The 24,090-nt window shown below is 47.8% G+C and overlaps 2 protein-coding genes across 2 annotated transcripts; one reads left to right on the top strand and one right to left on the bottom strand.

Annotated features, from left to right (window-relative positions):
- Positions 1-1,601: 1,601 nt before the first annotated feature.
- Positions 1,602-8,902, bottom strand: LOC114897885 (peptidoglycan recognition protein 3-like). Its single transcript, XM_029226943.1, is given in 6 exon segments — positions 1,602-1,804; positions 3,303-3,455; positions 4,394-4,512; positions 6,491-6,692; positions 7,574-7,681; positions 8,854-8,902. Coding segments are annotated over 6 exon segments (834 nt in total).
- An 11,853-nt stretch (positions 8,903-20,755) lies between these two features.
- LOC114897847 (protein S100-A9-like) lies at positions 20,756-23,465 on the top strand. The gene is made up of 3 exons (XM_029226911.1): positions 20,756-20,762; positions 21,147-21,307; positions 23,171-23,465. Exons 2-3 carry the CDS (start codon positions 21,158-21,160, stop codon positions 23,405-23,407), a joined length of 387 nt encoding a protein of 128 aa, XP_029082744.1. The 5' UTR covers positions 20,756-20,762; positions 21,147-21,157; the 3' UTR covers positions 23,408-23,465.
- The last annotated feature ends 625 nt before the right edge of the window (positions 23,466-24,090 follow it).

Raw genomic sequence — 24,090 nt, 5'->3', positions numbered from 1 at the left:
GAATCAATGGACAAAGGATTAATCTCCAAAATATATAACAAGCTCATGTAGCTCAATATTAAGAAAACAAACCCAATCCAAAAATGGGCAACAGACCTAAATAGACATTTCTCCAAAGAAGACATACAGATGGCCAAGAAGCACATGAAAGAATGCTCAACATCACTAATTATTATAGAAATGCAGATCAAAACTACAGTGAGGTATCACCTCACACCAGTTAGAATGGGCATGATCAGAAAATCTACAAACAACAAATGCTGGAGAGGGTGTGGAGAAAAGGGAACCCTCTTGCACTGTTGGTGGGAATGTAAATTGATACAGCCACTATGGAGAACAGTATGGAGGCTCCTTAAAAAACTAAAAATAGAATTATCGTATGACCCAGCAATCCCACTACTGGGCATATACCCTGAGAAAACCATAAATCAAAAAGACACATGCACCCCAATGTTCATTGCAGTACTGTTTACAATAGCCAGGTCATGGAAGCAACCTAAGTGCTCATCAACAGATGAATGGATAAATAAGTTGTGGTACATACATACAATGGAATATTACTCAGCCATAAAAAGGAACAAAATTGGGTCATTTGCAGAGAAGTGGATGGATCTAGAGTCTGTCATACAGAGTGAAGTAAGTCAGAAAGAGAAAAACAAATATCGTATATTAACGCATATATGTGGAACCTAGAAAAATGGTACAGATGAACCGGTTTGAAAGGCAGGTAGTGAGACACAGATGTAGAGAACAAACGTATGGACACCAAGGGGGGAAAGTGGTGGGGGGTGGTGATGGTGGTGTGATGAATTGGGAGATTGGGATTGACATATATACACTAATATGTATAAAATGGATAACTAATAAAAACCTGCTGTATAAAAAAATAAATTAAATTACATTTTTAAAAAAAGGAACCAAAAGAGAACATGTTTTTTATTTCACTCTATATATTTAAATAGATAAAGTACTGTTGTCCCTACTGTAGAGAGGAGGCAAAAGAGGTCCAGAAAGTAAAGATTCCTGTGTCTATAAATGGAGTTAACAATACCAGAGGTATTGCAGGATTTTAACGTCAGAGACAGCAAGTTTGGGGTTGGGCCAGATGGGGGTCGTGGTGAACAGGGTCTGTGTCTCTGGCTGGTTGGAAGGGATTGCATTAAAAAGGCACAGTCCTTCAATGGCCTCCCATAATGGTCTCACACTCTTGCTTTATCACTGTTGTTTTAAGTCTTCTTTTCAGAGTCTTCCCAACCACTCGTGGAGAACACACCCACGGGAGATAACCAACCCTGCTATGCTCTGAAGGATGCTCAGTCCAGGGATTTCCCTGGCAGTCCAGTGGTTAAGATTCCACGTTTCCACTACAGGAGATGTGGGTTCAATCCCTGGTCAGGGAACTAAGATCCCACATGCCATGTGGCGTGGCCAAAAATAAAACATGAAGGATGCTCAGTCCAGAAACTTGCACAAATAAAAATATGATGTCTTATGTAAAGCACCTGGCACAAAGGAAGAGCTCGGTAAATATTGGCTCCCTCCCCGAGCCTTCCTTCCTACAGCCCTGAAGAAAAGGAGGGTCAAGTTTCCACCAATCCCACTTACTGATACCCGATGTCACAGAAGTTCTGTGTGTCCATGTGATAGGACTGTACATCTCAGACACAGATCCGGCAGTCCATGGATATGTTGCAGGTCGCCCCAACGGTGTGGATGATGATGACATATTTGGCCGGAAGGTTCATTGTAGGGCAGTGTGTCTGCCTGGCTTTCCAAGCTGACCTTGTGATGATATTGAGGCAAGCTGTGGTGAGGGGAAAAACCAAGGCGATGGGAATTCACCTGGGCCCACATGTGGACAATCTCACAACTGCAGGCTGGTTACTCCTTAATTTCCCTAACCTCTGACACCCACTAGCACATCCTAACATGTGGGATTCTGTGAGATTCTGGGAAGGTCCTGATAGCAATTGTCTGGGCCAGGTGGCTGGAGCAAGGGGCAGAGGCAAATTCTGCAGGTTCTGATAACAACTGTGGAAACCAGCATTTGAACAGAAGAGAAAGGACTGTTGATCATACAGAGGCATCGCCATTTTATTCAGAAAATAAAGTATACCTACATGCTTGGATATGCATTGCAACTAAATGCAGGTGTGTGTACTTATGTAACAGGGCCAGTATGCAGAAATCAGCTGACTCTCTGAACTTATCACACACATATGGAAATAATTTGAAATCTCTAAAGAACTCTTCAAATGTCAGAGTTATCATTATTGAAGATAGCACCTGTCTGAAAGCAAGAGAAACTTCATTTAGAGATTTACAACTAAGAAACCTTAATAAAAAGTATCCTTGAGGGCTTCCCTGGTGGCACAGTGGTTGAGAGTCCGCCTGCCAATGCAGGGGATACGGGTTCGTGCCCCGGTCCGGGAGGATCCCACATGCCGCGGAGCAGCTGGGCCCGTGAGCCATGGCCGCTGAGCCTGCGCGTCCGGAGCCTGTGCTCCGCAACAGGAGAGGCCACAACAGTGAGAAGCCTGCGTACCGCAAAAAAAAAAAAAAAAGTATCCTTGAGTCCAAGAAAAGGTCCACTCTAGCAGAGAGTGTTAAACTTCCGAAAGTGCTTATAATTGTACTGGCTTTAGGTTGCTGCTTGTTCATTCCAAAATAGTGCATAATTTTCATTACCCCACTTCTTGGAATATTCATACTCATGTCAGTGTAATCTGTGAATTCAAGTTTTTCTCAGTGCTGTGGTCATATTGAAATTTGGCTTGTTTTTGCATTTAGAAATGTGTCTGTGTATGTGTGTACATGTGTGTGTGACAGAGATTGTGTATGTCTATGTGTATTCATGTAATATACACAAATATATGTATATGTTTACCCCACCCCATTTTCATGCTCTATTCTTCTCCATAGTCCTCATGCCATTTGACATCATACGTATTTGACTTTTTGACGTCTTCATTTTCTATCTTTCTCCACTGGAATGTGCAGTTTTCTCTGTTTTGTTCACTGCTGCATCCTCAGTACTTGGAAGAGTGGCTGGTATTCCATAAATATTTGCTAATTGAGTGAAAATGTGTGTACATATATATTTATGTCAAGTATGGTTCCATGGCCATATGGTTCTAGTGGAAAGGAGAGGAGGCCAGCAAGGTGCCCTCTCAGAATTTTCCGGATCTCAGCATGAGATGTTCTTGGTCCAAGAAACCAATGAACACCAGTAAGAAAAAGCATTCCCTACTGTAGTTGGGTGGTAACTGGGAGGAGGGTGAGGCAGGACTGAGGAGCTTTACCTTTCCTGGGCATCAGTGGCTGTTGAGGGACGAAGCAGCTCTCTTCTTTCAAGAGAAGTGGCTGAATATACCTGAGTGACACGTGACCCTTCTTTATGGCATAGAAGATCAGATCCTCTGCGGCTGATAAGGAAGCAGGGCTGGGCCTGCTGCCTGAAAGAGGATGACATGGAGCACAGAACTGTCAGCAAGAAGCTCCAACATGGTCTAGACCTGGAGGGAAGACAAGATGACCACCTGAGCCTGAATAACTCATGGGTGGGAAGAGCAGAAACTGGCCCAGTAGCCAGGACAGAGGAGCTGAAAGGCAAGGAAGTACTTGCACACAGCTCTTAGAAACTAAGTTGGTGACCTCTTGCAAGTGCCAAACTAAACTTTATCCTCTCCATCTCTAGGTGGGATCACTGGGAGACAGTGAAAGCTACATGCAGAGGGAGGCCCACCTGACCAAGTCAGGAACGCCCCAGCATGGTGACAAGGGTGACAGTATTTACCTAGTAGCCTCTACAATCAGACATGTGGCCAAGTGCTCTTTACATCCATTAACTCATGTAATCCTCACAGAAAACCTCTGAGATAAATGCTATTACTAGCCCCAGTTGGCAGATAAGGGTCCTGGCAAGTGCCAGTTATTTATCTATTGGCTCTTAATTCCATTCCTGCTCTGTGCTCTCCTTTGTTCTGCAGGGGGCTGGAGACCTGCAAACTACATTTCCCAGACTTGCTTGCTGGCCACTGCTTGGGTTCTACCAATGGGAGATGCTGGAGGAAGAGGGAAGCCATGTTTTCCTGCCTCTGAAGCCCCAGCCTCAGGGTCAACTTCAGACTCCAGAAGTGATGGCAATAACTGTGAACTCAAGCAGTGTCAGTGGTGGCTTCACCAGTCTCACAGGGGTGCAGACCAGAGAGGAGAACGAGAACCAAAAAATGCATGTCATAGAATCCAAAGGAGAAAAGAACTTCAAGAGAGGGGCCATCATCAAAGAGGACAATATGATGTAGGCTGAAAAGACAAGAGTGTTGAGACAACGGAGCAGAGGAAGAGAGTGTGGACAACTCCCTGGCAGAGGGACAGAGGGGATGACCATTACCTAGCTTATTGCCAAAGAAAGCGAGGCCCAAGGAGACGCTGTTGTAGCCCTGGGCGTGCATGCCTTGGATGTTCCAGCCGACACCTTTGTACACCCTGCCATTGTCCCCAACCAGGAAGCTGCCAGGCAAGGAAACATGATTTAATGGCAAATTCCTGTAACAGGAAACTTCACACCCGTCCTCAGAAGGGAAAAGGGTTCTAGAGGCTCAAAAATACTATGCTTCAATGACATGACGGTGGGAGGGAGGGTGATAACGCATTTTAGACTTCCAAGAGATGTGAGAATATATTTTAAATTTTGTTTTGACTTAGTTTACATGTGTTTCCCAGAACCTCACTTTAAAATACTCATTTGGTTCAAAGTGGAATTCACATGTGTGACTCTCAAGAACCTGAGAACATTAGTTTGACATTTTTCAAGGGCATGAGAATTCATTCGTCATGTTTTTAAATTATAGGACCAAGCACTTGAACATTGAAAACAATCAACCTGAATTCAGGGATTCCTTTATGTTAACTTTTTCTTCAGTTTCTCCTTAGGAATTCCTAAGCTCTTCTTTATCACAGAAATTTGTTTAGGATGTTCCTTTTCTCAGTTTATTTTTTGAAGCCAATGTATCTATTTTTTTGTTGTTTTACCTCCTCCTTTCTTTCTTCCTCGTTATAAATTTCTCATCCTCCACTTTCCAGTTACAGTCTTCAAAACTGATGTTTCCACAACTCTTGCCATATTCAGCTCTTAATAAGTCATGAATTTCCACAGCAAGCTGAGCACAGAAAGAACACTTCCCTGAAGTCACCAGAGACCCAGAATGGAGTAGGGCTGACCTCCCACCCTGTGCTGACATTGGTCTGAGGACCAGGTTGGGGCCTCAGGGTGTCCGCCATGTCCCTGGCTTTGCTGGAGTACTTTCAACAGGCTGCTCTGTCCCTGCAGCCTTTGGTCAGTTCAGTGTGAAAATAGCCCCTATGGCTACAGCAGCTGCAAGGTACAAACTGGAGACTCTTACACTGTCACTGCAAAAACCTGACTTCGAGATGCAGTGGCTGAAGTAGACAACACAGCAGTGACAATGGGGGGGCGGTGGGGGCACTAGTGGTAGGGACAGCAGCTGAGCTGTAGTGAACACAGCATCCACAGAGGGTGGACGGGAAGACCCCCCACCCTGGCCCTCAGGGGCTCTGGTGGCTAAAACAGGGGCCTCAAGCTGCTTTTACTTATTTGCAGCTAAAAATAAATCAAGAAGAAAATGTGGGTTATCCTTTCCAAAGTGGATAATTCAGAAAGCATTTATGTTTGTCTTTAGAATTCAGCGGGGAGAGCACCATTCCCTCTCTCTCTCTGTCTTCTTCTACAAATACATATATATTCTGATTCTTGAGGGGAAAAGAGGAGGTTGTGGGCCTCCACTCCACAAATAATCCTCAGACGGGGTACTCAATACACAACGGAAGCATCTCCTTGCCTCACACATTTACTTTTAACACGGGGCCCTCCTCCTTGCATCCCCAGTGGGATATCTCCTATGGGATCCCAGTCGCACTATGAGGTGGCCCTTCAGGGTACCTGGTACCTCTCGGGGTAAAAGCCCTGTCTGTGTGCAGAAGTGGAACAAGGCAGGACTAGGAGGCAGTCTGGGAATAGTTCTGGGTCCATGCTCCCTCGCTGAGTGACTTTGAGCAAATTCTCTAACTTCTCCAGACCACAGCATCCTCACCTGTGACACAGGGGTGGTAATATTTCTCCTGCCCATTCCTCAGAGTGACTGGGAGAGCCTACTTGAGTAATACTTGGAAAGACCTTTGTAAACTGAAATATTCTCCGATCTCCAAGGGGGCGAGTGTACTTATTACAAGAACCTCTCTTGCTTCTTTCCGGGAGCTCCCAGAGGCTAAGACCACATTGACATACATGGCTCAGAGCTGTCTTCCTCATGACCCCTGGGGGATTTTGGATTTTGTTTGTTTAGCATTTTTTAATTCATTAGAAAAGCAACATGGATGGGAAATTAAGAAAAACAGAGAAGGGGGAGCAGGAGGCCCTCTCAGAGGGATAACTCGAATGTGGGCTCCGGGGACCCCACCAGCCTCTTACATGTAGGCCACATCGCACCAGCCTGTGTTGTAGACTGAACGGGACTGCAGGCCTCGCAGCTTCCAGCTGCACACATTCTGCTCCTGGCACTCTATCTCTGTAAGCTGGTCCATGATGACACAGGCCACAGGCCGGGTCAGCTGGGCCCTGCAGGTCAGGAATCTCAACCCCCACTCCTTGTGGGAGACAATGGTGGATGCACCTGGTGGGGGGTTCGGGGGGGAACCACAGGCTGGCATGCTAAGGTCCTGCCCATGTCCGCCACAGGCTGTCCAGGCCACCCTGGGTCCTCTGTGATGGGAGAGGCCCCAGGAGGAGGCCTGCATCACCACAGCCACCCCTTCCCATCTCCATATCCTGTTTAGGGTAAAACGAATCCCCATGCAGACTCCACACTCAGGCTGGGAAGTCAAGTGGCCTTGTTCTCCAAACACTTCCTCCTTGTACTTCCCTGGAGGACTTTGCCCATCCTCATTTCTTCTCTGCCTGCAGAAAGCAGTCCCAGCAGCACCCCCCGCCCAACCCCGGGGTTCTGAGCCTACTTCTCATGAAGCACGTCAGCATGGATGCCTCGGGATGCGTGGTGCCCACTGGCATTTGTCCTGGTGTCTGACTTGCCTTTCATCGGCTGTCCCCTCAGAACATGACTCTCTGAGGAAAGCTCTGCCACTCTCCTCAAACCACTCTCCTCACTCTCCCCGGCAAAGCCCACAGGAAGCCCCATGAACACCGAGTACGGGTCTCCCTCCTTCAGATGAAAATACACTGTGGGCAGGACCGTGAGAGCCCCACAGAGGACCCAGGACCTCCCCAGCTCTCCCTCACTATCCTTACTTGGGGGCTCCCAGGAGCTCTCTGACGGATGCAGAGTTTCCACCCTGAGAGCTGGGGACTGGGACCCTTGTCTTTTCTCCCTGGGTTTTGTCTCTTTCCTGGAACCCAGCTTTGCCTAAGGACTCAGGACAATCCAGGGGAATAGCTGGGGGTCCACCCCACCCCACCCACCCAGCCCAGCCATAGTGACGTCCTGAGAAATACTTCTGGCCCCCTAAGAAGCCCAAGGCCACCCCCAAACGGTCTCACCACTGCGACCCTTGAGAATGAGCTGTGAGATGCCAACAAACAGGTCCAGAAGCTTCTCTGACAGCCCTCTGGCTTGGGTTTCATTCCAAGACAACTGTGGGGAATCCCCTGGGAAGGAACACTGCACTTGGTGCTGGTCCTCGGAGAACACCTGGACCAGCTCTTAGGCAGAGGCTCCACATCCCCCCTGCCCCCCCAGCCAACAGCCTCTGGGCCTCTCCAAGTCACCTGACTTCCTCTAGGAAACAAAGAAGAGGAAAACCACGGATGCATCTGGCCTCACTCCACCTCTGCCTCTCGCATCTGCCCCAATGAGGCCTTCACTCTCCCCATCCTCCCCAAGCCTCCCTCCATTTCAGACTCAGTGCAGTCTCCCCTGCCTCCTCATCTGAGCAGCTCTGCCTTTCCCAGTTCACTGGTATACAAATTAATAGATCAGGGTGTCATGTACCAAGACGGCCATCATCACGTTAACACGTGTTCATATATTAAGCACCTAGTGATCCAGACAAGGTTCTTGAAATACAGAAATTTACAGATCGTTGTGACTGCCCTCACAAACTTGATGTTTTTAGATAGGATTAATGGAGGATTAATCATCACGAACATGCCTCATCCCCCTCTGCCTATTCGGTACCAGAGGTCATGGGGGCAATAGCCACTAGAACCAGCAATGTCACCCACATCACCTCTCACAGGCTGGCTCTGTAATGTACAAAGCATTTTCAAGGGCACTATCAGCTTTGTGGCTTAAAACAACTTAGTGAGATAAGCAAAGCAAATCAACTACTTCCTCTACACAGATGAGAAACTGAGATTCAGAGAGGTTATTTGTCTAAGACGATATGGGTTTTAAGCTGTGGACTTGCATTCCAACCCAGGCTGTCTGACCCCAGAGCTGTGTTGATAGCCACTAGACTCTGCAGCCACCCCAAAACTGTCGGATGACCTTGGGCAAGTCACTGCCACAATGTGGCCTGTTTCTCTGTCTTTAGGATGAGGTTGCTAAGGGTCTCCACCATGGTTCTGAGATTCTGTCCTGTGAAATCATCAGGAACAAATACTTGACCATGACACTGAAGCCAAGGTGTGCTGGGCAGGCTGGAGAGGCTGCTAAGGATGGGAGCCCATCTCAGCAGGGCGTGGGGGCACCTGAGCCAGGCTCTGAAGGGGAACATAGCTCGTGGGGAGGAGTGAGGACACTGGAGAGGATGATTTCCAAATGAAACCAGGCTGGGGCTGATGCCAAAAGCACTTGTGACCCAGTGAAAGAAACTCACCCCAGGCCCCGAGATCCAGAGCAGAGATGAGAAGAAGCCACAGCAGCATCCTCCTGTGGAAGTAGGTCACCAACAGGGAGAGTATAGACCACAGCCCTGGGAGAGACACCGACAGTTAGTCCGACCGTCCTCACCCTTCAAAGAGGGCTCCCACCCCATTACATGGCCCCTGTCTGCCTCCCCGCCAAACCTGTGCACCTCCTGGGGCCAGCACCTGGCGAGGCTTCTCAGGGTCCCCAGCACAGGGTTGACCCTCGGCAGGTGCTCAGTAAAGGTGAGGGTGCTAACACCTCTGTCTAGCCACCACCCTCACCAGCCTCCTATTACCCTGAGAGCTCTTGGTCCCTCCTAGGAGCCCAGTGCCTCATCTAAGGCCTTCCAACACAGATAATAACAATTTCTGAAATCCCTGAGTAGCTATTATGAATAAACTATGTGTAGATGTTTTCACATCTAGTGCTGCAATTTTATATTTAATCCTTGTAAAATTCCCATAAGATATTTGTAACCCCATTTTTATAGGTGAGAACACTGAGGCTCAGAGGAGCAAACTACAATAGGGGGAGGGGTGGGCTTCATCCCCAGCGCTATCTGAGTCAGACGTGTGTTAAGTCGTCCAGTTCGGTCCTCCATCCTGCAAAGATCCCTGACAGATGCTCACCTAACTTCTTCTTGAGTGAGAATAGTAATAAATAATAGCAGCTACCATTTACTGTCACATCCTATTTTCCAAGTATTTGCTGAGGACTTCATAGTTATTCCATTAAGTATCTTCACAATGACCTATGAGACCTGTACTTTTCATCAGGAAACTGGACTTCAGAGAGTTTAAGTCACTTGCCCAAAGTTACCCAATTAGAAGGAGCAGATCTGTCTGACTCCAGAGACTCTGCCTGGAACTTCTCCACAATCAGCTTGAGTTTCTGATGGTGGAGATTCTCAACAAGGATACAAGAGGTTAAACTTTGGGATTATTGTGGTCCTTTCCAGCTGCAGGAATATTTTCTGCTGTGTCAGGCAGAAATGAGTTGTTTACTTGGGCTCAATCCAAATGAAATACCAATTCCCTGAGATGTCAACCAAAACATCAACTTTTCTCCCAATTATCCTACTGAGAAACTATAGACAGAGATTTGAGATAAAATGGGGCAGATCACTGAGCTCCAGAGATTTTATATTATAATCAATAGTTCCCAGATGGAAAATGTGTAGAACCCCAGTTTAAGATGAGCATATAGGAGCTTCCTGGATCAGGACAAGAAATCTCTTGGCCGTTAGCATCCAGGAATCCAGTCATTCGAGAAGGCTGTGTCCTGATGACGAACCAGCCAGCCACAGAGGAGGGCAGGCACCTGATGAACATGTGGGAAAGTGTTGAGCCTCTCTCGTTGGCCAAATGAGAGGCAAGGATTAACTTGCCCAAGTTGGAAGCCCTGTCGGCTGGCCTCCCAGGAAAGAAGCTGGTCTCTTGCAAAGCTACCTAGAAACCAGCGATCAATTCTGGTCAATAGGAGGTTTATACCCTGGTCGCTTGGCCATGGTGCTTCCCCAACCATGAATGATAAGGAGGCGAGTGCAGTCCCAAGCTTGTCACATCATAAGCTGAAATTGCAAGGCTTGAGCCCAACCCCTCATTTTACTAGGGCAGGGGCTGGTGGGGTCTCCCACCCCCACCTCCAACTGCATACACCGAGCTGGCAGGACAGGCTGCAGCCACAGTCTGGCCATCGTGGCTCACATTGCTATGCATCCTCTGTACTTAAAATGAAGATGAAATATTAGGACAGAAGACAAGTGAGACATAATAGATAGGGATTCCAGGTTAGACAGAAAGGGAAGAAATTGGGTAGAGGTAACCCCAGGACCCAGAGCTTTGGCAAGAAACATCCAGGTGTGGTAGAACCAAACCCATTTAGAACAATTTAGGATAGAGAAAGTGTTCTTACTTGGAGGAAGAATTCAAGAGTGGAGATCAGGGAAACTTTCTCCACTATGTTAACTTTTTAACCTGATAGAGTCCAGTCCCTCCAATAGGTGAGGGCTTCTCAAGAAGACACACACACACACACACACACACACACACACTCAGAAATACCTGTGGGTCCCTCGCTGTCCCAGCCCCACAGGTCAGGCTGCAGCCGGCTCACCCCTCATTGGCTGGCAGTGCCTTCCTTTCAGGCTTGGCCTCTGGCCCTGCCCTCCTTCTCCAGCTGCTGCCTCCTCGGCCTTCTCTCTCTCTGGCACTAGAGGGCACTCCCTCCCCGGGAATGGAGACTGGGCCCTGGCTTTCCAGAGAGAAGAGGAAGGCCCGGAGCCCTAACCAAATGGGGAGAAGAGGAGGAGGGCGGACCTCTGAGGCTCTGAGGAGCTCTGTCCACCAACCACAGAATCGAGAGGGACTCGGTGAGACCAGACAGGTGCTGACAGCAGGGGACCCGCCCTGTGAAGAAGCCCCGGGTACTTCCTCCCTGGGAAAGGGTATGGCTGCCCAAGGCTCCCTGAGCTCCTTCCTCATCCCCAGTCCCCAGGAAACCCGGCAAAGCCAGGGGTTGTGCCTGTGGGACCTGAGGGTCACCTCTGGGAACGTCCTGCCCGTGGGGACAGATCTGCTCCAGGAGTTTGAAGGCTGTGGATGGAGGTCGCTCACCAACAGCCCCCCACCCCACTCCTTTCCACTGGCCTCACCAGCAGGGGCAGGATGGGAGCAGAGAAGTAGAAAAGTACATCCCAGGAGGCCGCACACACTGTGTCCTCATCACTAGAACTTACTCCCACCCTGTGGCCAGGGGGCCCATTCACTCACCACCCCTACCTCAGCAGCAAACTGTCACCCACCCAGGAAGCCCCCCACAAACCGAGACTCTCCAGCCCCTCACCCACTCTCAGCTCATCCCCTAACATGCTCCACAGTCTGCAGCTCTGGTCTCCAGAGCCCTTGAATCTTCACAGAGGAAACTCCACATGACCCTTTGCACAAGTACAATAGGACAATGTGTCTCCACAGGGACCTGCAGGGGCTCCCACCTCCCAGTGGGTGGGGTAGCCTCCTGAGACCCTAAACGGACCCTTCTGAGGGAGTACCCCCAAATCTGCACGGGTTGCCTTAGTGGAGCTGCAGAGTCACCCTGAGGCCGGGGGTCCACAGAAAACCTCCCTCAAAGGGCTGCACTGGTTCCACCTGCTGTTCTCACCTGTTGACCCATCCAGGCCCAGGGCTGAGTCTCCCCAAGGAGAAGACTCCACTTCCCACCACCCCTCCTTCCAAGCTCTGGCCTTGGTTGGCAGTGAGGGGGGCTGGGTGGGGTCTGGGCACCTATGGATCAAGCCAGGAATAGCCTGCCAGGGTCGGGACCACCACGGTTCAGCCCTGGTCTCAACCCAGGCCTGGGTTAGCCTGGGACCTTGGGGCCCGCCATGACCTTCTGACATGAGGGAACCCACCGCCAACACAGGATCCCCAAGTGTGGACTCCCTTCTATTTCAAAGCCCTGTCCAGCTGCTCACTCCTGCCAACCGCTCACCCTCTTCTCCCCCCACCCATTCACTTTCATCCTCATCAGCACTACATGGTCGCAGTCAGCATCTCCGCAGAGCGCCACAGGACAACAAAAGACCGGGGGGTAGTTCATGCTCACTCGTTTCTTCATCTATTCGTGCACTCCTGCATTTATTAGTTCAACATATTGCTCCATCCTGGGACCACGGAGGTGAGTCAGGCCACATCCCTGGCTCGGGGATCCTCAGCAGAGTGCAGGAGAAAGACCTGAAAGTCAAGAACTTCGGGCAGAGCAGAGGTCATGGCCTTCAGCACACGCCATGCTTCATTGTTAATGTTCTCATTTTCCTTTAAAATTAGTTCACGAGGGAGATTGTTAAAGATGGCGGAAGAGTAAGACGCGGAGATCACCTTCCTCCCCACACATACATCAGAAATACAGCTACACGTGGAACAACTCCTACAGAACACCCCACTGAACGCTGGCAGAAGACCTCAGACCTCCCAAAAGGCAAGAAACTCCCCACGTACCTGAGTAGGGCAAAAGAAAAAAGAAAAAAACAGAGACAAAAGAATAGGGACGGGACCTGCACCAGTGGGAGGGGGCTGTGAAGGAGGAAAGGTTTCCACACACTAGGAAGCCCCTTCTCGGGCGCAGACTGCGGGTGGCGGAGGGGGGGAGCTTCAGAGCCACAGAGGAGAGCGCAGCCACCGGGGTGCGGAGGGCAAAGCAGAGAGATTCCGGCACAGAGGATCGGTGCCGACCAGCACTCACCAGCCCGAGAGGCTTGTCTGTTCACCTGCCGGGGTGGGCGGGGGCTGGGAGCTGAGGCTCGGGCTTCGGAGGTCTGATCCCAGGGAGAGGACTGGGTGGGCGGCGTGAACACAGCCTGGAGGGGTTAGTGCACCACGGCTAGCCGGGAGGGAGTCCGGGGAAAAGTCTGGACCTGCCGAAGAGGCAAGAGACTTTTTCTTCCCTCTTTGTTTCCTGGTGCGCGAGGGGAGGGGATTAAGAGCGCTGCTTAAACGAGCTCCAGAGACGCGCGCGAGCCGCGGCTAAAAGCACGGACCCCAGAGACGGGCATGAGACGCTAAGGCTGCTGCTGAGCCACCAAGAAGCCTGTGAGCGAGCAGAGGTCACTCTCCACAACTCCCTTCCGGGGAGCCTGTGCAGCCCGCCACTGCCAGGGTACCGGGATCCAGGGACAACTTCCCCGGGAGAACGCACGGCGCGCCTCAGGCTGGTGCAATGTCGCGATGGCCTCTGACGCCGCAGGCTTCACCACATCCGTACCCCTCCCTCCCCCCGACCTGAGTGAGCCAGAGCCCCCGAATCACCTGCTCCTTTAACCCCGTCCTGTCTGAGCGAAGAACAGACGCCCTCCGGCGACCTACATGCAGAGGTGGGGCCAAATCCAAAGCTGAGCCCCGGAAGCTGTGCGAACAAAGAAGAGAAAGAGAAATTTCTCCCAGCAGCCTCAGGAGCAGCAGATTAAATCTCCACAATCAACTTGATTTACCCTGCATCGGTGGAATACCTGAATAGACAAAGAATCATCCCAAATTGAGGACGTAGACTTTGAGAGCAAGATTTATTATTTTTTCCCCTTTTCCTTTTTGTGAGTGTGTATGTGTATGCTTCTGTGAGAGATTTTGTCTGTATAGCTTTGCTTTCACCATTTATCCTAGGGTTATGTCCATCCGTTCTGTTTGTTTGTTTTACATTAAAAAAAATTTTTTTCTTAATAATTATTTTATTTTATCTTTATTTTATTTTATCCTCTTTCTTTCTTTCTACTTTTTCTCCCTTTTATTCTGAGCTGTGTGGATGAAAGGCTCTTGTTGTTGCAGCTAAGAGTCAGTGCTGTGCCTCTGAGGTGGGAGAGCCAACTTCAGGACACTGGTCCACAAGAGACCTCCCAGCTCTGCGAAATATCAAATGGTGAAAATCTCCCAGAGATCTCCATCTCAACACCAACACCCGGCTTCACTCAACGACCAGCAAGCTACAGTGCTGCCCACCCTATGCTGAACGACTAGCAAGACAAGAACACAACCCCACCCATTAGCAGCGAGGCTGCCTAAAATCATAATAAGGCCACAGACACCCCAAAACACACCACCAGATGTGGACCTGCCCACCAGAGAGACAAGATCCAGCCTCATCCACCAGAACACAGGCACTAGTCCCCTCCACCAGGAAGCCTACACAACCCACTGAACCAAATTTAGCCACTGGGGACAGACACCAAACACAACGGTAACTACGAACCTGCAGCCTGCAAAAAGGAGACCCCAAACACAGTAAGGTAAGCAAAATGAGAAGACAGAAAAACACACCGCAGATGAAGGACCAAGATAAAAACCCACCAGACCTAACAAATGAAGAGGAAATAGGCAGTCTACCTGAAAAAGAATTCAGAATAATGATAGTAAAGATGATCCAAAATCTTGGAAATAGAATAGACAAAATGCAAGAAACATTTAACAAGGATCTAGAAGAACTAAAGAGGAAGCAAGCAACAATGAACAACACAATAAATGAAATTAAAAATACTCTAGAAGGAATCAATAGCAGAATAACTGAGGCAGAAGAACGGATAAGTGACCTGGAAGATAAAATAGTGGAAATAACTACTGCAGAGAAGAATAAAGAAAAAAGAATGAAAAGAACTGAGGACAGTCTCAGAGACCTCTGGAACAACATTAAACGCACCAACATTCGAATTATAAGGGTCCCAGAAGAAGAACAGAAAAAGAAACGGACTGAGAAAATATTTGAAGAGATTATAGTTGAAAACTTCCCTAAAAAGGGAAAGGAAATAGTTAATCAAGTCCAGGAAGCACAGAGAGTCCCATAAGGATAATCCAAGGACAAACAAGACACATACTAATCAAACTGTCAGAAATTAAATACAAAGAAAACATATTAAAAGCAGCAAGGGAAAATCAACAAATAACACACAAGGGAATCCCCATAAGGTTAACAGCTGATTTTTCAGCAGAAACTCTGCAAGCCAGAAGGGACTGGCAGGACATATTTAAAGTGATGAAGGAGAAAAACCTGCAATCAATATTACTCTACCCACCAAGGATCTCATTCAGATTTGATGGAGAAATTAAAACCTTTACAGACAAGCAAAAGCTGAGAGAGTTCAGCACCACCAAATCAGCTTTACAACAAATGCTAAAGGAACTTCTCTAGGCAAGAAACACAAGAGAAGGAAAAGACCTATGATAACAAACCCAAAACAATTTAGAAAATGGGAAGAGGAACATACATATCTATAATTACCTTACATATAAGTGGATTAAATGCTACCACCAAAAGACACAGACTGGCTGAATGGATACAAAAACAAAATCCATATATATGCTGTCTACAAGAGACGCACTTCAGACCTTGGGACACATACAGACTGAAAGTGAGGGGATGGAAAAAGATATTCCATGCAAATGGAAACCAAAAGAAAGCTGGAGTAGCAATTCTCATATCAGACAAAATAGACTTTAAAATACAGACTGCTACAAGAGAAAAGGACACTACATAATGATCAAGGGATCGATCCAACAAGAAGATATAACAATTGTAAATATTTATGCACCCAACATAGGAACACCTCAATACATAAGGTAAATACTAACAGCCATAAAAGGGGAAATTGACAGTAACACATTCATAGTAGGGGACTTTAACACCCCACTTTCACCAATGGGCAGATCATCCAAAATGAAAGTAAATAAGGAAACACAAGCTTTAAATGATACATTAAACAATATGGACTTAATTGATATTTATAGGACACTCCATCCAAAAACAACAGAATACACATTTTTCTCAAGTGCTCATGGAACATTCTCCAGGATAGGTCATATCTTGGGTCACAAACAAAGCCTTGGTAAATTTAAGAAAATTGAAATTGTATCAAGTATCTTTTCCGACGACAACGCTATGAGACTAGATATCAATTACAGGAAAAGATCTGTAAGAAATACAAACACATGGAGGCTAAACAATACACTACTTAATAACGAAGTGATCACTGAAGAAATCAAAGAGGAAATCAAAAAATACCTAGAAACAAATAAAAATGGAGACACAATGACCCTAAACCTATGGGATGCAGTAAAAGCAGTTCTAAGAATGAAGTTTATAGCAATACAATCCTACCTTAAGAAACAGGAAACATCTCGAATAAACAACCTTACCTTGCACCTAAAGCAATTAGAGAAAGAAGAACAAAAATTCCCCAAAGTTATCAGAAGGAAAGAAATCGTAAAGATCAGATCAGAACTAAATGAAAAAGAAATGAAGGAAATGATAGCAAAGATCAATAAAACTAAAAGCTGGCTCTTTGAGAAGATAAACAAAATTGATAAACCATAGCCAGACTCATCAGAAAAAAAAGGGAGAAGACTCAAATCAATAGAATTAGAAATGAAAAAGGAGAAGTAACAACTGGCACTGCAGAAATACAAAAGATCATGAGAGATTACTACAAGCAACTCTATGCCAATAAAATGGACAACCTGGAAGAAATGGACAAATTCTTAGAAATTCACAACCTGCCAAGACTGAATCAGGAAGAAATAGAAAATATGAACAGACCAATCACAAGCACTGAAATTGAAACTGTGATTAAAAATCTTCCAACAAACAAAAGCCCAGAACCAGATGGCTTCACAGGCGAATTCTATCAAACATTTAGAGAAAAGCTAACACCTATCCTTCTCAAACTCTTACAAAATATAGCAGAGGGAGGAACGCTCCCAAATTTCTTCTACGAGGCCACCATCACCTTGACACCAAAACCAGACAAGGATGTCACAAAGAAAGAAAACTACAGGCCAATATCACTGATGAACATAGATGCAAAACTCCTCAACAAAATACTAGCAAACAGAATCCATCGGCACATTAAAAGGATCATACGCCATGATCAAGTGGGGTTTATTCCAGGAATGCAAGGATTCTTCAATATACGCAAATCTATCAATGTGAGAAACCATAAGAACAAACTGAAGGAGAAAAACCATATGATCATCTCAATAGATGCAGGGAAAGCTTTTGACAAAATTCAACACTGATTTATAATAAAAACCCTGCAGAAAGTAGGCATAGAGGGAGCTTTCCTCAACATATTAAAGGCCATATATGACAAGCCCACTGCCAACATCATCCTCAATGGTGAAAAACTGAAAGCATTTCCACTCAGATCAGGAACAAGACAAGGTTGCCCACAGTCACTACTCTTTATTCAACATAGTTTTGGAAGTTTTAGCCACAGCAATCAGAGAAGAAAAGGAAATAAAAGGAATCCAAATCGGAAAAGAAGAAGTAAAGCTGTCACTGTTTGCAGATGACATGATACTGTACATAGAGAATCCTAAAGATGCTAACAGAAAACTACTAGAGATAATCAATGAATTTGGTAAAGTTGCAGGATACAAAATTAATGCACAGAAATCTCTTGCATTCCTATACACTAAGGATGAAAAATCTGAAAGTGAAATCAAGAAAACACTCCCATTTACCATTGCAACAAAAAGAATAAAATATCTAGGAATAAACCTACCTAAGGAGACAAAAGACCTGTAGGCAGAAAATTATAAGACACTGATGAAAGAAATTAAAGATGATACAAATAGATGGAGAGATATACCATATTCTTGGATTGGAAGAATCAACATTGTGAAAATGACTCTACTACCCAAAGCAATCTATAGATTCAATGCAATCCCTATCAAACTACCACTGGCATTTTTCACAGAACTAGAACAAAAAATTTCACAATTTGTATGGAAACAAAAAACACCCCGAATAGCCAAAGCAATCTTGAGAACGAAAAACAGAGCTGGAGGAATCAGGCTCCCTGACCTAAGACTATACTACATAGCTACAGTAATCAAGACAGTATGGTCCTGGCACAAAAACAGAAAGATAGATCAATGGAACAGGATAGAAAGCCCAGAGATAAACCCACGCACATAGGGTCACCTTATCTTTGATAAAGGAGGCAGGAATGTACAGTGGAGAAAGGACAGCCTCTTCAATAAGTGATGCTGGGAAAACTGGACAGCTACATATAAAAGTATGAGATTACATCACTCCCTAACACCATACACAAAAATAAACTCAAAATGGATTAAAGACCTAAATGTAAGGCCAGAAACTGTCAAACTCTTAGAGGAAAACATAGGCAGAACACTCTATGACATAAATCACAGCAAGATCCTTTTTGACCCACCTCCTACAGAAATGGAAATAAAAACAAAAATAAACAAATGGGACCTAATGAAACTTCAAAGCTTTTGCACAGCAAAGGAAACCATAAACAAGACCAAAAGACAACCCTCAGAATGGGAGAAAATATTTGCAAATGAAGCAACTGACAAAGGATTAATTTCCAAAATTTACAAGCAGCTCATGCAGCTCAATAACAAAAAAAACAAACAACCCAATCCAAAAATGGGCAGATAGACCTAAATAGACATTTCTCCAAAGAAGATATACAGATTGCCAACAAACACATGAAGGTTGCTCAACATCACTAAACATTAGAGAAATGCAAATCAAAACTACAATGAGATATCATCTCACACCAGTCAGAATGGCCATCATCAAAAAATCTAGAAATAATAAATGCTGGGGAGGGTGTGGAGAAAAGGGAACACCCTTGCATTGCTGGTGGGAATGTGAATTGGTACAACCACTATGGAGAACAGTATGGAGGTTCCTTAAAAAACTACAAATAGAGCTACCATATGACCCAGCAATCCCACTACTGGGCATATACCCTGAGAAAACCATAATTCAAAAAGAGTCATGTACCAAAATGTTCATTGCAGCTCTATTTACAATAGCCAGCAGATAGAAGCAAACTAAGTGTCCATCATCGGATGAATGGATAAAGAAGATGTGGCACATATATACAATGGAATATTACTCAGCCATAAAAAGAAATGAAATTGAGTTATTTGTAGTGAGGTGGATGGACCTAGAGTCTGTCATACAGAGTGAAGTAAGTCAGAAAGAGAATGACAAATACCGTATGCTAACATATATATATGGAATCTAAGGGGAAAAAAAGTCATGAAGAATCTAGGGATAAGACGGGAATAAAGACACAGACCTACTAGGGAATGGACTTGAGGATATGGGGAGGGGGAAGGGTAAGCTGTGACAAAGTGAGAGAGTGGCATGGACATGTATACTCTACCAAACGTAAAATAGATAACTAGTGGGAAGCAGCCGCATAGCACAGGGAGATCAGCTCGGTGCTTTGTGACCATCTAGAGGGGTGGGATAGGGAGCGCGGGAGGGAGGGAGATGCAAGAGGGAAGAGATATGGGAACATATGTATATGTATAACTGGTTCACTTTGTTATAAAGCAGAAACTAACACCATTGTAAAGCAATTATACTCCAATAAAGATGTAAAAAGAAAAAATTAGTTGACGAATCTTATAAGCAGGAGTTTTCACATAAAATTTCAGATTCCCTGGACCTTCGGGAGGTCCATTAACACCTGATCCACTTTCCCACTTGGCCGCCTTCCCCTGAGGCTGAGTACCAGCTGCCCCTTCAAGTTAGGAATGCTCTCATTTGCCACAGTTCTCACCACTCCCTAGTGTCCCCAACCCTGAGGCCCCATGTCGGTTGTCACGAGTCACGCTACTGATGGTGCTCTTGGTGTTCTCCAGCCCACACCGTTTCACCACTTTACTCCAGGTCCCTAGTTCCTGCAAGCTTGTGTCTTGAGATCCTTGGTCCAGAGTGAAATGTGCCCTGGTAGAGGCAGCAGAGGGCGCTGTGGACACACACAGGAGAGGCGCCCCGGGCACCTGCTGGGATGGACAGATGCAGGCTGCTGTCTGTGCTTCCTCCATCAGCCCGAACAATGGAGGGCAGGCCCCTCGCCTTCCTAAGAGCACTCATCACAGGGCCAGGCAGGGCCATCCTTGTTGGGCTGCCCAACAAGGGGAGACAAGTGGGTTGGCCACCTCAGGGGTCCTCAGCCCACCACCAGACACTGGCTATCGCAGGTGGGAAGGCACAACCTCAGCGGGGACAGGGGGAGAGAGGGGTGCCAGAGGAGAGGCAGCTTGCTAGCTTGCTCAGGGAGGGCAGGGCTGTGGTGTGGAGGAGAAGTGGACTAACCAACCAGCTTCCTCCCAAACCAGCTCCAGGCCAGGGCTTGGAATTTCACAAAAAGGCAAAAGGGGCTTTGTGAACATTTCTTGTCCCGGCCCAGCCCCCTTCCTGGCAGTGACACAGCCTAGCTCAGGGTTACCACACTGCTTACCTGTGAAGCAATCTTCCCACAAGAGGGCTGAGTTTCTCAGCCAGAGACCTATAAATACTGGGCCCCCATCTTTCTGTCAAACCCCTCTGTGTGACTCCTGGGCTTGGGTAAGTGAGCTGCCAGTTTCCCCGGGGCCGGAGCCTGCCTGCTGACTCTTTACTCCCCTCACCCATCTTCATGTCAAACCTCCTCCTGGAAGCCCTCCTCGATTGACTGCTCACTTTAAAGCCTCCTTCCCGTTTTCTTAGGTCATGTTCTGCTGCAGCCTCCTGTCCTCAAAGGCTCTCCTTTTTGGCACTCCCTAGATAGTCTATAAACCATTCCTACCATGTGTGGAACAGGGTCATCTCCCAGTTCTGTTGCAGCCCCTGCTTTCTTTTTATTCTGTTTCCCCCCTTCATTCCTGCGTGCGGCCAGTAGGAGGTGTCAAGGAAGCTTGATGGTCTTTTCTTCTAAGCACCAGAACTCTTGCTTCTCCTTTGCTCAAACAGAGTGCAGGAAGATGGCTGACCAACTGTCGCAGCTGGAAAGCAGCATAGAAACCATCATCAATATCTTCCACCAGTACTCTATACGGCTGCAGCCCCCGGACACCCTGAACAAGAAAGAATTCAAAGAGCTGGTGAAAAAAGAGCTGCCAAACTTTCTCAAGGTAGGGCTGGACTCCTGTCAGAACTGACCCGGACAGTCTGGGCTAAGGATGGAGAATAGGGGTGCAATCTGCAATGATCAAGGAAAAAGTTCTTGCTCCTTCCACCTAGCCTCCAGAGGCAGTGGGCTCTGTGTTTGGAACAGGATTTGGACACTGTCACTAGAGGTGGTCCATGTTAGGTGGCACCAACAGACTGAGCATGTGCAGTGTGCCAGGTCCCATCCTGGGCAGGGCATGTAGTGGCCCACCGGGACCCACTGTCCTGACGGGAGAGACACGCAACAAACGTGTTGACCAATCAAGAACACAGATAGATCCACAGCCAGTAAGTACCTGAAAGAAAAACAGAGAGAGCACTGTGGGTGATGTGGGCTGGGTACGGGGAGAGGTGACTAGTTAAATGGACATGGAGGGCACCTCTAAGGAGGTGACCTTTGAGCTGAGACCTGAATTTTGGTGGGGGGAAGCAAGTGAAGACTACCCTTGACAGGAAGCCAATGAGATTGTAAGCCTCAGATGGACTTGGAGTGGAAGACCCCAGAGGGCTTTTCTAATCCAAAGGCTCTCTGGTAAGAAACAAATGAACAGCATGTGGGAAAGGACCCAGCCCAGCACAAGTGTGTACAAAGCACTCAGTAACATGTTAGTTTATTTCCGCGATCTGAAAATGATTAGGCAGCTCTAAGAAAAGGAGGATTCGTTCCACAGGATCTTCTTGTTTTCTTTACAAATTTGGTGACTTTGGGGACACAGAGGACTGGACTAAGAAGGGTGGGACATCTAGGTCCCAGTCTCAGTTCCATTCCTGGAGCAAGATGTTCTGGGATAGGTGGCCAGCCCTACCTGGAGCCCCTCCCCACCTTGGAAAGGTGGAGAATCACAGCTGTCGGAGGTACTGGGGTTGCTGACAGCTCCCTGAAGTTGCAGACCCCAGCAAGCAGGACGCTCGGTCAGGGTAGACAAGAGAGGATACAGCCAAGAGGTTGTATGGGCAATGTTTTCCTTTGTAAGACCCCTATCCCACCCCATCCACCATGCCCCACATCCAGAGCAGATAGGCCAGGATGGGAAGCTGGACCCCCTCCTACGGGCTGCTCAGGAGCGAGGGATCTGCCAGGGTGATGCCAAAGGTGCAAAAAAGCAGATCACGCTGAAGCGTTGCAGAGTGGGAAGGGCGTGGGAGATGAGCTGGGCACCTGCAGGTTCCCAGGAGGAGCCTCAGCGGGGGTGCCCCAGCCAGTGGGAGGCGGAGCTGGAACCCAGTGGGGCCTGGATCCTTCACCTCCCCTCATGCCCCCCTTGCACACTTATCACACCACACTGCTCTCTGTCCCCATCTCGTTTCCCTCGGGTGCTTCCCCGCCATGCAGGCTGAAATGAGTGTCACTAAGTAGTAACCTGGAGAAGGAGGGGGGAGGCGGGAAGAGGAGGGCGTGACATGGATAGGAGTAGAGGGAACGGGACAAGACTGGGCTCTGAGCCAGATCAGAATGTGCGTGTCCACCCTTCTTCTCCCAAGCCTTGTCAATCTGCACAAGCTAATTACCGTTTGTACGACTGTTTCCTCAAGTCTTCCTCAAGGAAGATTCCAAGTCTCCCTATCATTGTTATAAGGACCAAATGAGGAGACATCTCTGTACTTATGAACGTGTGTGACCTCAGGCGAGTCACTCGACCTCAGTTCCTCTCCTGTAAAATGGAGAGAATTGTGGTGGCCAGGAATCAGAAAGTGTCCAGCAGATGTTCAAACTAGGCCCAGGAGCATGGTGTCACTCTGCCTTTGCCATCGGGTCACTTGCTGTGCTCCCCGTCCTTAGCCCTGACCACACCCAGCCCTGACTGCCCTGTGTCTCCCACCGGCAGAAGGAGACAAAGGATGACAAAGCCATAAACGAGATCATGGAGGACCTGGACACAGATGTAAACAAGGAGCTGAACTTCCAGGAGTTCTCCGTGCTGGTGGGCAAGCTGACGGAAGCCTCCCACGAGGAGATGCACAAGACGGCACCCCCAGGAGTAGGCCACAGGCACGGGCCAGGCTTCAAGGAGGGTGGTTCAGGCCACGGCCACAGCCATGACAATCACGGCCACAGCCACTAATCAGGTCAGGCCACCGGCCCCTGCCCACCTAGGGCCACGGGGCTGCCTTAGATGCAGGGCAGGGAGATGGGAGTGAAATATAAAGTCTTCCTCCGAGCCAGTGTTCTGTGTGCTTCTTTCCCCACCCCCTTCCCAACCTGACCTTCCTGGAGGTCTGGGGGTTTGACAGCCCTGTGGCTTAACTGGGCCTCAATGTCTGCATTCAGTAAGAACAAAACGAGAAGCAACAAAAATGTGGGTCTCTTCTGGGCCCTTTGGGTTCACCTCCCTGACCGTCTCCTCACCTCTGACTCTAGGCCCCCCTGCTTAGGTCCCCGTCACCCTTCCCCAGCTCAGGACCTCTCTGTCCAGACAGTCAAAGTGGTCCTTGTCACCATAAAAAGCAAAAGGGGAGTTTCCCTTCCCCTCAACCTTCCAGCCACCCCCCATCCTGCCCCCACCCCCTCTTCATCTAGTGCTATCCACACAGCCATCTCTCTCCTACCAGAACCTTAGTCCTCTAGACAGAACGTGTCTGTGGAGGAACACTGAAGTCCAGGACAGATGGGGTGTGTTACCCACAAATGGAGTTCTGAATCCACGGGAGCATTGGGTGTCTCTCAGCAGACCTAGGATCCTCCATGGATACGGGGGTAGGTAAGCACACGGATGGGAAGCAGGGGTCTGGCCCCGGGTGGACAGGA

Source organism: Monodon monoceros, unplaced genomic scaffold, assembly GCF_005190385.1.
Source record: "Monodon monoceros isolate NGI ecotype Baffin Bay Population unplaced genomic scaffold, NGI_Narwhal_1 Super_Scaffold_18, whole genome shotgun sequence".
In the NCBI taxonomy this organism is placed as follows: Eukaryota; Metazoa; Chordata; class Mammalia; order Artiodactyla; family Monodontidae; genus Monodon; species Monodon monoceros.
This window is presented reverse-complemented; position numbering and strand designations above follow the sequence as displayed.